The sequence below is a fragment of the Talpa occidentalis genome, unplaced genomic scaffold, assembly GCF_014898055.3.
Source record: "Talpa occidentalis isolate TD23 unplaced genomic scaffold, MPIMG_talOcc4v2.1 talOcc4.9, whole genome shotgun sequence".
Classification (NCBI taxonomy): domain Eukaryota; kingdom Metazoa; phylum Chordata; class Mammalia; order Eulipotyphla; family Talpidae; genus Talpa; species Talpa occidentalis.
The window spans coordinates 2734018-2748012 of NW_023605305.1; the positions used below are offsets into that span (position 1 = coordinate 2734018).

At 48.9% G+C, this 13995-nt stretch overlaps 1 protein-coding gene across 8 annotated transcripts in view; it reads left to right on the plus strand.

The window, feature by feature from the left end:
- CAMTA1 (calmodulin binding transcription activator 1) overlaps positions 1 to 13995 on the plus strand; it is a 637675-nt gene that overhangs the window by 17410 nt on the left and 606270 nt on the right. For 7 of the 8 annotated variants that reach the window (XM_054691786.1, XM_054691789.1, XM_054691790.1 and 4 more), the window contains exons 2-3: positions 7374 to 7443; positions 12187 to 12305. In XM_054691786.1, the coding sequence (XP_054547761.1) occupies positions 7374 to 7443; positions 12187 to 12305 (189 nt within the window). The remainder of the gene's footprint in view (positions 1 to 7373; positions 7444 to 12186; positions 12306 to 13995) is intronic. The other variant, XM_054691787.1, reaches the window with a different exon arrangement.

Genomic DNA, 13995 nt, shown 5'->3' on the forward strand with positions numbered 1-13995 from the left:
AGTGCCGCCCCGGCACAGAGCGCGAGCCTGCCGTCGCTGCGTCTCCCCCCCAGAGCTGTGCCCGCCGCTCGGCTGCCTGATGACTGAATTCTGTAGGGTTGGGGTGGCAGTCAGGGCCGGGAGCGAGACTGTCATGGCGCAGGGAAGGAGGCAGGGCAGACAGGTAGCGAGTGCTTCCATTTTAGAGCCGGCAGAGGGGAGAGGGCGGCGATAACAGAGCAAGAGGACTAGCGCAGCGGGCCGTGGGCGGAGGCTGGGAGGGTGTGGGAGTTTGAGTAGCGTGAGGACGAAGGGAAAGGTACAGATGTTCTCCATTTTGTGGCGAGTTGGGAGAGTGAGACAGGGACCGAGGAGGAAGATGCTCCTTGCAGGGACTTGGGCGGTGAATGTAGAGTGTGGGTAAGAGGATGGTGGAGTGGCTGCTCAAGGGCGGGCTGAGAAAAGGAATCTGAGCTATAGGGGAAGGCGCCTCGCGAGGCCCTCAATTCTCAGAGGGCTCTCCGGGGCCGAGGGCTCAGCATCCTGCCCGGGCCTCCAGCGCCGGCCCAGCAGGCCCGGCAGGGAGCGTCTGCGGCCAGCCAGAAGCCCCTCTGCGCCCCTGGCCCAGAACGACGTCCTCACCCGCCACAGACTGAGGGTCCAGAGTGAGGCGCTGAGCAGCGCACACTGGGGGGCCGGGGTGTGTGTTCCCATCGGGTGTGGGCTGTGGTTGGCCCACCAGGAAGCGTGTCCTCCGCGGTGGGAGGGGGATGGCGCCCGAGGCACCAGTTCTTCAGAGAGAGGGTGGGGGTGGGGGAGCGCTCCGTTTGGGAGGTCAAGCCCCAGGTGCAGGTTTGGGAGCAGTGGGCTGTGCCCTCTCAGGAGGCCGTCCCTGCCGTCTCTTCCCCTCACCTGGGCAGGGTCTGGACGGAGCTGCCTGTGCTCTGGCTGCACGACATCGGTGAGGCTCAGACGGGGCGGTCGTCGGAGCCGACTGCAGGTGCTCCCCGCTCTGCTTCCCGGTCGTTCGGACACGCTGACTGGGACATGCGTTTTCCTTGTTCACTTGGCCTCCTCACCCTGCACCCAAGATAGTGAATTGGGCTTTGGGGCAGAGTGTTTGCTTCACTGATAAATGACCCCAAACTGCTCAACTCACACGCTTTTGTGTCGCGTTTTTATTACATTAAAAATGTGTCCTTGCTGTCCCCGTCACTCTTGTGCCTCCTCCTACCTGTCAGCTTCCAGCCCTGCCTTCCCCGGTCTTGATGCTCTGATCTCTGCACTTGGCAACCTGATAATTAAGCTTATTAGAGCTGAGAGTGGCCTTCTAGAAAAGCTTAGGATGCTGGTCGGCGTGCCCTGTCACCGCCAAGTGTGCGGGCGAGGGCATGGGGCTTCCTCACCTTCCCTCCTGGCCTCCTCACATGTCTTGGCTTCCTCCCGTCTGCAGGTGGGGGTGTGGTGGCCGAGTCTGGGCGGAGTGTGCCCCCCATCTCCTCGGCCTCAGTGCCCTGTCCCAGGCCCAGCAGCTCTGCTTTTGTCCTGTTGAGGTTCTTGCTCTTTGGACAGAAGCGCGCCCCGTGAGGTGATGGGGTGCTCTGTGGTTCCTGGCCCAAAGCTGTGTCAGAAACCGGTGCTCTGTTTTGCACGGGTCAGCATCTGGGTGTGTGGCAGAGCCTGCTCCGTCTTGTCCCGGGATGCCTGGCCCCGCAGTCCTGCTGACGATCCTTAGCATCGGCATTGGCTGTCGCTCTTCTGTTCCAGCCACAGCCTCACTTTCTCTGCCCCAGCGTCTGCCTCGTTTCTTCGGGGATACGCTTTATTGCACCGTGGGTGAGTGCAGGGATCGTGGAGATGCCCTGCCCAGCTCTTGCCTGGCCTGTGGCCCATGGTGGCCGCCTAGCCCTGCCTCGAGTCTCCTGTTCCCCTAGGCGTCGGGTCTGCTCTGGGGCTTGCTAGGATCAGAGTCACATCTTTTGTCCGGAGGTGCTTGTGACAGGCCATGGCGTCAGACACAGAGCCTACTGGGTAGATGTTGCTGGTGCTTTCCAGTGCTTGCCGCGGAGTTACAATTTATTATCGTTACTACTAATAATGATAAGTGCTAAGAAAACAATGTCAGTTAAAATTTCAGATAGTTTTTCTGCATGTGTTCTACTGGAATCTATTTGTACAAATGTGGACACTTAATAAGAGCTCTTTGATTATTTTCAGAATATTGAGTATACTGACTTCCTGGCCAAATTAAATTTATGAAAATTCTAATGACACTGTGATTCATATCTAGAAAGAACAATTTTTTTTTCATTCTGAAATCACTTTAAGTACGCTTTACATGAGTCTCTGGTAATAGTGAATCAATTAATGTGATTTCTCAGGCCATAAATCAGACTTGATGTATTGTAGTATTAGTTCCCATGTAAGCGTCTTAGACTTGGGCTGTTTCGTGGTCTGTTCTGCAACTTGTTTGCTTTTGAACTCAATTCTAGGTGCTGAACTCAATCTGAGAGCCTCGAATGGCTTGTGCCTGCTACCTGAGTGGTCAGTGCCTTTGTGTGGGGCGTCAGCTCCCCGGAAGACTCTGCTTGTAACTGGAGTCCGTGCTTTAATTTGGTCTCCATCCCTTGGGACCGTCACGGGGGTTATAGTGGGCGTAGTTTCAACTCCTTGGGAAGAGGTGATCTGTGCCTGTGCTGTGGCGCTGTCGCACGCCGTTCCTGCACTGACCTTTTATGGTGTAGAGAAACGAGAAGACTTCCTGAGCTGAGGACACACATGGGTTCTCCAGGCCCAGAGTGTCTGAGCCTGTCCCTCCCGCAGGCCGCGTCCTGGTGGGCTGTGTTGGTGCCACCCGCGCTTCAGCCCCTGGTTCTGCTGAGTGGGTGTAAAGCCGCTTTATCTTATGGCTTGATTGCTCGGGGGCCCAAAGGGCAGGTAGCAACTTGGTGCATTAGGTGAGGGGAAGAGGCTCTTGAAACGACTGAGGAATTGCGGGGATGAGCTGCCACCACCCTCTTCCCTTTGCCTGGACTGGCAGTGTCATTCACCCATGACTCCAACAAATATTTGTGCTTCTGCTCTGTGCCAGATGCTAAGTATGAAGTACCAGAGATACAAGCATGCACAGCCGGGCAGCCCTTCAAGGATGCCCTTGGTAAGTCTTGTTTTGAGTATGTTAGAAAAATGTTTATTGGAAAAGCAAACTACTCGATTGGTTTTAGATACTGGAGGGCCTTAGGGATGATCGGTGAAGTTGCAGGTTAGCAGAAGACGTTTCTGAAAGGAATGACTCTTCTGTAATTAAAAAACGCAATTATAAATGGCATCGTGACAGAGAGGCGAGCTGATCACGAACTCCATCTCCTCTTCCCGGGCACTTAGCCAGACCTCATTTCCCAGACTTCCTTGCAGTGAGGTGTGGCGTTGTGGCCCGGAGCTTGCCAGCGGGGTGAGAGCAGGGCGGTCTGGCTCGTCGTAGGCCCCCCGTGCCCGTTCCCTCTCTGAGGGTGGGTGCAGAAGAGCCCGGGAACTGGGGCCCCGCCCCGGGAGGAAGGAGCTCGGTGCCAGGCCGCCGCTTGGAGGAGAGCCGTCTGCCTGTCGGGACACCTGTTTTGGACTTGACACCAGCGGGAAGTAAATCTTGCTGTATTTGGGCCATGATACAGTGTGTTCTCGGAGTCAGCCTCTCGAACTGACCCAGACTTGGAGCCAGAGCAAGGCACGCCGGAGCGCTAGCAATTTCGGATTCTGCTTTAAATCATTTGTAGGGCGTGTTGTGCGTAACCGTCATTGGACTTCAGGAATCGTGTCAAGTCATGATAAAACATGTGACAGGTTTTTTTTTTTTTAATCTATCATTTCTAATTGAGACAAGCGGGTTGTTTCATTCAACATGGCTTCTCTCCATCTTTATTTAATAGGCTGTGTGGATCCTCAGTCAGTTTTAAAGGGACTCTATGGAGACTTAAACATTCACAGTCCTTATTTCAAAGACTCGTAAATACAGTTTTCATCATGCTGCTTCTCTTTTCAAAAGCCTGTGATCACTTCTTGTGAGACAGCCTCTCCTTCCGTTCCCCCGTCGTCCGGGGGCTGTCTGCGCAGGCAGCGCGGTGGGCACCAGCCTAGGCCCTGGAGCAGCTGGTGCAGGGAACAGCCACTGCCGCCCGCAGTGGAGCCAAGGCCCCGAGCTGGCCGGCCTCTCCCGCCATGTGTCCTTCCGCATCGCCCGGCTCTGCTGCTGTCTGCGGCCAGATGTGGGCCGCTGAAGGCAGGGAGCAGGTTCACCTGTCGCCCCTCCTGGGCACTCCAGCTGGCCCGGGACACCACACCGAGTCCCTGGCCCTGGACCGCTTCTGCTCATCTTGCTGGGGTGTTCCGGGTAGACTTTTGCACCAGAGTTTGTATTGACAGACAGAGGCGGCTTTTTGGTATCCTGAGACTCCATGGGATTGTCCAGTTGAGGGGCGTTGGGCCTGGCAGGGTCTTTGAGCTCTAACTCCTGATTTTTTCCACCATCTCATTCCTGACACTCGGGGTGGCCGTGAACCGGGCGGGCATCACCCGGGGTTCCTCAGTTGCACAGATGTACCCCACGCCACCCTGGGAGCCAGGGCCTGCCCTTAACCAGCCCCTCAGCGACCTGCACGCACATTGGAGCTGGAGACGGCATTGCTCAGGGCCATCCTCCCCTTTCATGCTTGAGCTGCCCGCCACACAGCCGTGTACCCCAGTGGTTTCCCTCCCTTGGGCACCTGGGCGTCACTTGGAGATGCCTGGGCCCTGCCCCACAAGTACGTTCTTAGCTGGTCAGGTTGCAGCCCGAGCATCAGAACTGTGCACATCTCCCTGGGTGACTGGGGCGACCCGAGTCTCCTCCCGTTCCGACCAGGTCCTGGACCCTGCTCCTGGACAGACACTAGAGCAGCGCCACCCCCTGTCCGGAGTCCCTGTCGCCACTCGTCCCTGCCCACTGCACTGCACCTGACCCACCCCTGGGCCCTCTGTCGTGTTCACCGCTGGGCCACAGCTCCTAGTGCCTGGCACGCCTCGGGGCTGCTCCTTTCAGTGTTAGTAGAACACCCGGAAGAGTTAGAATAAAGGGGGGAGTGTCCTGTGAGTGGCGCCTGCCGGGTGCTACCTCTAGAAGCAACAGGCTTCTAGAACTGGAGCGCAGCAGCAGGTCCCTGGAAGGACCCAGCTGGGACTGACGTGCGGACCGGATCGCGGGAGCCCCTCTTGACCTGCGCGCTTGTCTGGGGGCAGATCTGCCGTGAGAACCTGGTGTTAGAGACTGGGATGACATCCCACGCCGGTCCTGACTCAGGCGAGCTGCTTCGCTGGCGCAGGCGTCGCTCACCAAGCCCGTGCCGTAGAGAAGACGTGATTGGCCGTTCAGATGTTTCTGTTATGTATTCTGGCTTTAGTGTTTCATTCTTCTGATTTCAGGTGGCATATTTTGCCACTAACTTATCTTCAGACTTTGAAGTCAGGTGTGAAAGCCTTTTCTAGGAAGCCGTTTGTTGGCTTGTCCCACTGCACGCAAATGCTTTGTCCGACTTTGATGTTAGGATCATTGTTAAGATGTCTTGGTAAGTGTTAAAGTCACACGGTCTTTTTTTTTTTTTTTGATAATGGGAAACCAGAAAATGTTACACCTGGAATGTAAGACTTATCTTTTCAGTATCATAAAATTTCCAGTTTCAATTCACGAAACCGCACAAAACTGCGAAGTTGTATTAAGGGGGGTGGCGGGGATTTCTGCCAATGCCCCGCCAGCTTCTGCCCTTCACAGTTCTGGACGCCCACCCTCCTCGTGTCACGGGAAGAAGCAGCTCACCGTGAATTGTCCGAAGGACACCCCAGTCCTGAGCTTGGCCCAGAGTTACCGCCTGGGGCCTGGACATCCCCACAGATGCCCCCGACAGGTTTCTCCCCCTCTCCCCTGATACCAGAGCAGGCACGGGGGCGCCGTGGAACTAGGGTTTTCTAGAGACAGAAGTAGGTGGCTGCTTGCTGCTCCTGGTGGCAGAGCCACAGCGTGGCGGAGGCTGGTGTGTGGCAGCGCCCTCAGTCCTGGGGCCCAGGGGGAGGAAGACCTGAAAACGCGTGGAAGTCAAGTTCGGTCAGATTCCAAGACTCTGGCGTGAAGTTCTGACCATCCTGTTTGTTCTTAAAAATGTTAATTTGTCAAACATTGTCCTTACCAACCCATAGTATCGTCGACCTTGTGTATTTGGGTAGTACTTTGAGTTTATAGTACTTTTCTCTGCATCATCCTGTTTAATTTCTCCCACCAGCCCTGCGAGGTGGGGAAGAGAGGGCCCAGTGTACTGTTTTTAATGAGGGAATAGAGGGAGTTAAGTTCCTTTCCCAAGGACAGCTGGTGAGAGAACTGAGCTTTTTATAGCTTGATATAAAATGTTGAGGGTAGCTGGTGAACTTGTAAACTCTCTTGGTTTTCTAAGTGTATGCATGTGTGGTCTGTAATGTAGGATGAATAAGCTGAAAATTTACTTAAAATTGAAACCAAACAAAGGATATTATTAGGATTGAAAATACTTGGCTGGCTAGACTCAGATTTTTCCTCTATTTAAAGTTACCACTGTATAAGGTGTAGATGGAAAAATTTATCTACTCGAGCTGCCTGAGTGCAGACCTGGCCTCCTGGCCGGTCTGACTGACGGCACCCGCTGCCCTGTTGCTTGACACTTCGGCGGCCTCCTTTGAATGAGTTGGGCACTGGGCCTACTGAGGGGAAATGGTTATGTCCTTGATTATAGTCTCAATTGCAAAATGCCATCGGCATTGGTTCTTCTTAGTAGATCTTTGCGGCGTCACAGATGTGCACACAACCGTCGCGTCTTCCTTCACGCATGTCCTTGAAATTTGGAAACCTCTGAAGTCTACAGAAAAATTGCAAGCGTAGTGCAGGGAATCCCTTCCCCCACCCACCTCCCCTCCCCCTCCCCCTGTGAAATTAGGTTGTCGATACCTTCTGCCACCCTCAGACACTTCATTGTGTGTTTCTTACAAACCGGAACATCCTTCTCCAGAACCACAGTGCAGTAACCCAAAACTGGGACACCAGTGTGAGGCGTGTCCACTGTCTAGTCCCAGGTGCTAGTCCCAAGGACTCTGGTTGGCCCTTCTCTCGGAAAGTCCCCTGGGGCTGATCAGAAGCTTCTCAGTCTATTTTGACTTTCACAATGACCTTGACACTCTTGACGGTTACAGGCCGGCCATTTTGCAGAATGTCCCTCCATTCGGATCTGTCTGATGTTTCCTCGTGACTAGATTTAGGTTTTGCACCTTTGGCAGGAATAGCACTGAAGAGCCAGTATTTATCTTTTTCAAAGATTAGTTTTACATTTTATTTTCTGTTTCCTTAGAGCGTTTCCCAAAGTGTATTCTGCGGAACTAGCACCTACTGTGTTCTCAACACCGTGCCACCTATAGAAGGTAGGATTCGACAAGCTTTTGCCTTACAGAAGGGGTGGGCTTGGCAGTGAGTGGCTTCAGCGTCATAGCGCAGGGGAGTGGCCTGTGGAGGGACGTGTGGGGTCTGGGTTCTGCCTTTAACTTGCTGTGTGATCTTAGATGAGTTACTTAATCCTTCTGGGATAGCAAAATAATACTCCCTGTGTGAAGTTTTTGTGGGGATTAAAAAAGGCAAAAGGCTTAATCAAATGGAAAATTCAAAGCATTTTGCAGCATTGATGCTCAGACAACAGTTCCACAATTCTTGTGCCAGGTTCCCCGGGTACAATAGGAGCTCTCAGTGCTGTGGGCAACCCACAGGGCGCTCTCTGTCCCATCTGAGCCACTCGCTGGCTGTGGATCTAATTAATCTGATCCTCAGGCTCTGCATCTGTAAAATGGGGGTAACTGTGCCTAAGTGACTTCGGTGAGGACCAGTGAGGAAGCTCAGTGTCACCTTCTTTTCTGGATGCCTGCTACAGAGCTCCCTGAGAAATAGCAGATGAAGTAAATTTACTTGATCACATACAGCTGAAATTGCAATCGACTGGGGAGGGTACCCCCAAATCCAAATTGAAACCATGGACTCAGACCTTCCGTGCTCCTGCCTTACCTGCCCTGCCTGTATTCTTAGATTGAAAATGTAAATGCAGATAAATAGAGAGAAGTTTATTGAATTTGAGCCATGACTTGACCAAAAACCTGGGCCAGAGAGTCTGTAATCTGATTAGCAGGCAGAGGGGGAATTTCGGCCGCCTGGAAATAGAAAGGACGAGCTCTGCCATCCCACAGGCTCAGGGGGCAGAGGAGCTGTTCATGGCAAGACTAGTTACATTTTCCTATTAGAAGATTATTTTCTTAGCCTTTAAAAAAATCTTTGGGTAATTACAGCTGAGTTTAGTTTATTTTGGAAGATTTCTTTGGAAAAGAACGCAGAGAAATCAAACCAGCGCTTGGCCTGCAGTTGGCGCTCAGTGCCTGCTACCTTGGGTGAGGGTGAGAAGGGCCGGCAGAGGCGGGTTCCTGCGGGGGGCCCTGTGCTGACTGGAGCATGACAATACGTGCCTGTGTTTTCCTGCAGCAGGGCCTGTCCTACTAATTAAATCGAAGCACATAATAATTAGAGCTAAACAGAAAATTGCAGAGCTGCTTTTAATTTTACCACTCCATGTTGTTGATCAAATATATTCCCAATAAGATTTAGCAACTTGATACACTGTTATACCAACTTACCCTGATCAGTGCGGTCTAGAGGTTGAGAGATTAATCATAATCAACTTGATTGAATAAGACTTCACAGAATAAAAATTATTTAGTTTTTATTAATTATGAATCAAAATAAGGTGGAGGTTAGAATTAATAATAGTTATCATTTACCTTGCTGAAGTCAACAGCGTGTTCCCAGGAAAAGGTCAACTATATTTCTCTGGCTTTAAATAAAGATTTTGGCAATGTGAATCTCAGTTTTTAGAAATAAAGCATGAAGACAAGATTCCTACTTTTTGCCTAATTAAGTGAGTGAGCATTCTTTGTGCATTTCAGAAGGTCCCAGTTAAATCATACTGTGCCTCTGAAATCATTATTTGGAAAATATTTGAAGGGTGACTGGACAAGAATGGTCCATTCTCTAGAATTATAGCTGTCAGCCGTGCACGTCACCTGTCAGTTCAGAGAGTGTCACCAGTTATTTTTATTGTAAAGTAGCTTAGAAAATTATTTTGTAGAGTCAGCTATCACACACGTATTTTGCCAGGTAATGATAATGATATGTTTTACTGTATGTGGCTGACACTCCCATTTTGCAGAGTCAGAGTTTGGCTCTTGGATGCAGCGCCGAGGCGCAGTGGAAACGGCTCTGTCCCCCACTTGTTCTGTGACCTCCAGAAATGGGCACGACTCTCGTGCTGAGACAGGAATCTTAAAACTGGCACTTGGCTGTATCTCGTTATTATATCATCCGTAGTTATTCCCAGCATACAAAAGCAGTTTTTAATGGAACAGCACCTTTCCTACACGTTAGTCACAGGAGCAGCTTTTTCCAGCGTAAAAGCAGCGTGATTCTTTCTCACACTTCAGCTGGAAAACGTGAAATTTAAAAAGAAGGGAAGGGATTCAACATTTTGAGTCCCTCATTTTCTTTTCCCAGCACGGAAACTCCTGTCTTCAGAAGGGGCCGTGGGGAAGCTGTCACGTGACCCACCGCCACATTTCTTAAAATCATCCAGCGTGAACCCAACATTCAGGAAGTAGCACAGCTAAGAACTGATGAAGGGGGACCCGGTGGCCTGGCCTACTCCTTTCCTTTTGAACCCATGGCCGCGCCTCCCCACCAAGTGCTATATTTAGAAATCCGATGGAGACAGTGCTTACGCAGCCCTTGTCCTCCCTGCCAGCCTGGGGGCCGGCTCCGCACGCCTGCTTCACTGCCGGGATGGAAGGCGGAAGCCTGCTCTGTAGCGGTTACTTGTGCTGTCGAGAAGAGTACTCTCTCTCTCTGCACACACACAGGAGTGTGAACACACGCGCATACACACATACACGCTTAGTACGCCACAGGACAGCTGGATTCCTCCAGGAGGCTGAAGGAGCAGAACTGACCTCCGGTTGTGATCACAGGCACAGCAGCGGGGGGTGCTGGCCATGGTTCCCAGGGATGCCTTGGAAAGTTTGCCCCAAGTGGGTCACCTTAGCTCAGAGCAAGCCCCGGGGGTGGAGCCACAGGGAACTGATGTTCATGAAACGACCCTGCAAAAAAAGTCTAGATTCTGGATTTTCACCACTGCTTTCAGAATGCTGCACGTCTGGGAGGTTTTTAAAAAGGAGAATGAAATCTCTCTAGGGAAAGCGAGAAGGGAGGCGCAGGCTTGCGTGATGCGGTGTACTGCGCTCTCAAGTTTTATGACCCACGGCCTCCCTTGGGAGGGTGGGGTGCAGGGAGCTTGCATGAGCACATAAAATTAGAAAGGTTTTACAGTGTGTAATGAATACAGAACTTTCTATGAACTTTTTAGTTGAACAGTTTTTTTCCTTTCTTTTTTTTGGTTTCATACCAAGTTTTAAAAAATTTAATTTTACTCTAAATATAAATCTTGAATTCTTAAAAGCAGTCAGTTTTTAAGTTTTTATGCTGTTTATAGACTAGAAGATGGGCATTATAATTCATTTGGTTGTATAGTTCATGGACCAAAAAAGATTTAGTAGGTTAACACTCTTTAAAGTTCCTCCCTACAAAACATTTCCATCTGATGCAGTATATATTTTTTTGCCTTTCTTTTTATGCTCATATTTCTTGTCCAGATCTTTTCTGTGAGAATAAATGTGTGAATCAGATGAAAAATGTTTGGAGAGGATTTTATTGTGACTGTAGAAAATAGTTTTTATTCTTTTATGTTTTTCACATGTTCAGAAATAGACTGTGCCGAGCAAAATTGTAGTAAGTGACTGGAAGAAATGTATTGTTCTGTTTCGCTTTTAACAATATTAACTAGTATGTGTATCTACTTACCTAAGGCTGTTTAATTGTAGGGCATTTTAAGTTAGTGGATGATAGTAATTGAAATATGAATGATAGTAAATCCTGTAATGCTAGAGGAGAATTACAGCCTGCCGATCTAATTCTCCTTGATTTGGGAAAACAAAAAATATTAAGTAACTTACCCAAGGTCACACCAGGAGAAAGTAGCAGAACTGGGCCAAAATTCTGGACTCTGGAGTTCTGAGTTCAGCATTTTTATGATACCTAATTAATACCAGATTAAATGATTTCAACTGTGCTTTCCTGGAGCAAATTCAGCCTCCGTGTTTTAGCTTGATGCTCCTGAGTAGCTGGTTGAGCGTTTCCCTCATCCTATGGGTATCGGAACCTCTTCCAGTCAGCATTATAAAAACTCGGAGTGGGTAATTTGAAACTGACCTAAGAGTGCAAAACTGGGAAGAAATTTTGAACTGGGCGTAAGGACTGTGTTCCAGGAATGTAATAAGAAATGATACATAAATAAATAAATGAATGAAATGCTACAGAAAGGAAATAATTTCTTCTAAAAAGCAGCAGATAGGCTGATTACCATTAGCCATTAGTCATTTTGTATGAAAGTAACGAACTTTTCTCTCATTTAAAAGAGTTACATTGATTATGTAGATATGTATATGTAAATCAGGTTAATTAAAATGATATGTTTTTGGATTTAGGCTAGAAAGACCAGCTTCTGTATCACCTAGTAGCTAACTGCAGGTTTAAATTCTTTATGTGTATAAGATTTGTGATTTGCTTTTGAAAGGATAAGTCTCATTTGTATTCTAGGGGATGAAGTAGTATTAGTTTATGAATAAAATGGTCATATTTTATTATGATTATCCTTCCCTAAAAATCTTAAAACTTTTCAACTGTTTAATAGAAAATTTTTGGGTTTTATGAGGGTAAGTCATCTGGCACTTCTGATGCGCTTCATGAAAAGTTGGTAAAGAACCTTTAAAAGTAACATTCTGGTCTGGGGCAGCCACTGGGATGTTACCTGTTTCCTGGCTTGTCCTGGAGCAGAAGCTCCGTCTTATTCTAGAACTCTTGACCAGACCCTGCCGCCACTCTCTGGCCAGAGTGCGCCTGAGTGTTAGCTCAGAGCGCGAGCAGCGGGGCCTGCTGGGCGCCCAGCTCACAGACTGAACTGCTGTTGCGGAAGGAGCTTTTCTCTATTATTTTCTCTGAATTTATTGTTTTCTTCTTTATAGATGATCATGGGAACAGCAATAGTAGTCATGTAAAAATCTTTTTACCGAAAAAGCTGCTTGAATGTCTGCCGAAATGTTCAAGTTTACCCAAAGAGAGGCACCGGTGGAACACTAATGAGGTAGATACATTTCTGTTTTTAGGGGTATAATTTTTTAAGGGCAAACTGTTAGGTCATTTTTGCATAGCAATACTTGATGTTAGCTTTAAATTCAAAATATTTAACTAGGAAGTTATAAATGATGAGAATCATCTGCCTTTGACAGAAACTCAGGTTTCACAAACTGCGATCTGCTTGGCTTGCATTGAAAAATCTAAGAATGTGCACGCTGACTTACGGGTGTGTGGGTGTGGCTGGGTGCCTTGGCCCTGGTGTCTTGCATTTGGTGGTTAACTCTGCCTGCATCCCCACTGGGCCTTAGCTCTTACGGTGTCGCGGCTGACGCAGCTGCAGCCTCAGTGCCCCCATCTCGCTGTGTCCCCACAGCCTGGGGTTTCTGTGGTGTAGGAAGGCTCTGCTTCTTAGCCAAACAGTTCTTAATCCTCCCTGATGAAGAAAGTTTGCTTGGAGAGTTTCCTGGTTTACCTTAACGATAGGCGTTTTTATGAGGAATGAAGGGTGCATGGTAGATTCTGCTTTTGGCATTCAGTTAGAAAAAAAGGCTGGTGAAGCAGAATGAATGAAAGTTGACCTTCTTGGGTGACATTTCATTTTTTGGTAAATCTTAATCTGGGAGCCTTAGCATTAGGGGTGGCTTGCTTGGTCCTCTTTTGCTTTTGAAATCTGCATATTTCCATGTGGGGTGATAGCAGAGTGGTCCTGGAATGCCATGTGTCCCTCAACTGGAGGATTCCCCCTTGCTTCAGGTCGGGGTACTGGCTTTGCAGAGTTGGTCTGAATCCATGACTGGCTGGTTCAACCGTTACTTCCCAGTTCAGTGAGAGCTCACACCCTGCCCGGTGTTGGGCGTTGGTTATGTTACGACACGTAAGGAGAAAAGAGTGTTCCCTCTTGACCCTCAGGTCTTAGAGATTGTTTTGCTCTAACTTCTTGACTCACCTGCTTTTCTTGTGCATTATAAGGGCGGAAGCCTCTTTATTCACCCAGTTTACAGATTCAGACACTAAGACTCAGCTCTGTCGCCTTGTCTCAACTGAATTTAACTTTCTTTTAAGGTAAATCATACACTTGGATGATTTGCACAAGTTATATTTCCCCCTTAGAATACTTTCGCTTTGCAATACGTTAGCTAGTTTAGAAGCCTCCTGTTTTAATTAGTCATATGTTAACTATCACAAGCATTTTAGATGTGAAAAAAAGAAATTTGTCTTAAAACGAGATTGTTACTTTGTCGACAAAATTGAATAATTTGGGGTTCCACTAGAGGATGGATTCTCTAAAAACTCGCTGTGTTTCTTCATCATCCCTCAACCATGAATTGGATGCCATGTTATTTTGCATTAGCCCCAGTTTATTTGCAGATTAACACAACACATCCTAGTTAAGTATTTTTTTAGTATTGTTTCCTATGAAATTGGCAGCTTTAGTTGCATTTGAAATGACGTTTGAAACCAGAGATTGCCTGATGAACTGGGATTGCTTAAATTCAGGGTGCCCAGGGGCCTGCGAGAGCGGGCGGGTCAGAAATTTAGTTGGTAGATCTTTGCATCGGTGGTTTCAAAACGTTTTTGGGGACTTTTGAGTCCCGCCCTTCACCTTCACACGCTCGCCTGCCTCCTAGTACTTATGTGGCCCGCTTGACTGACACCTTAGTGTGCTACAGATACCCAGTAGGGACTTCAGGGAGGAC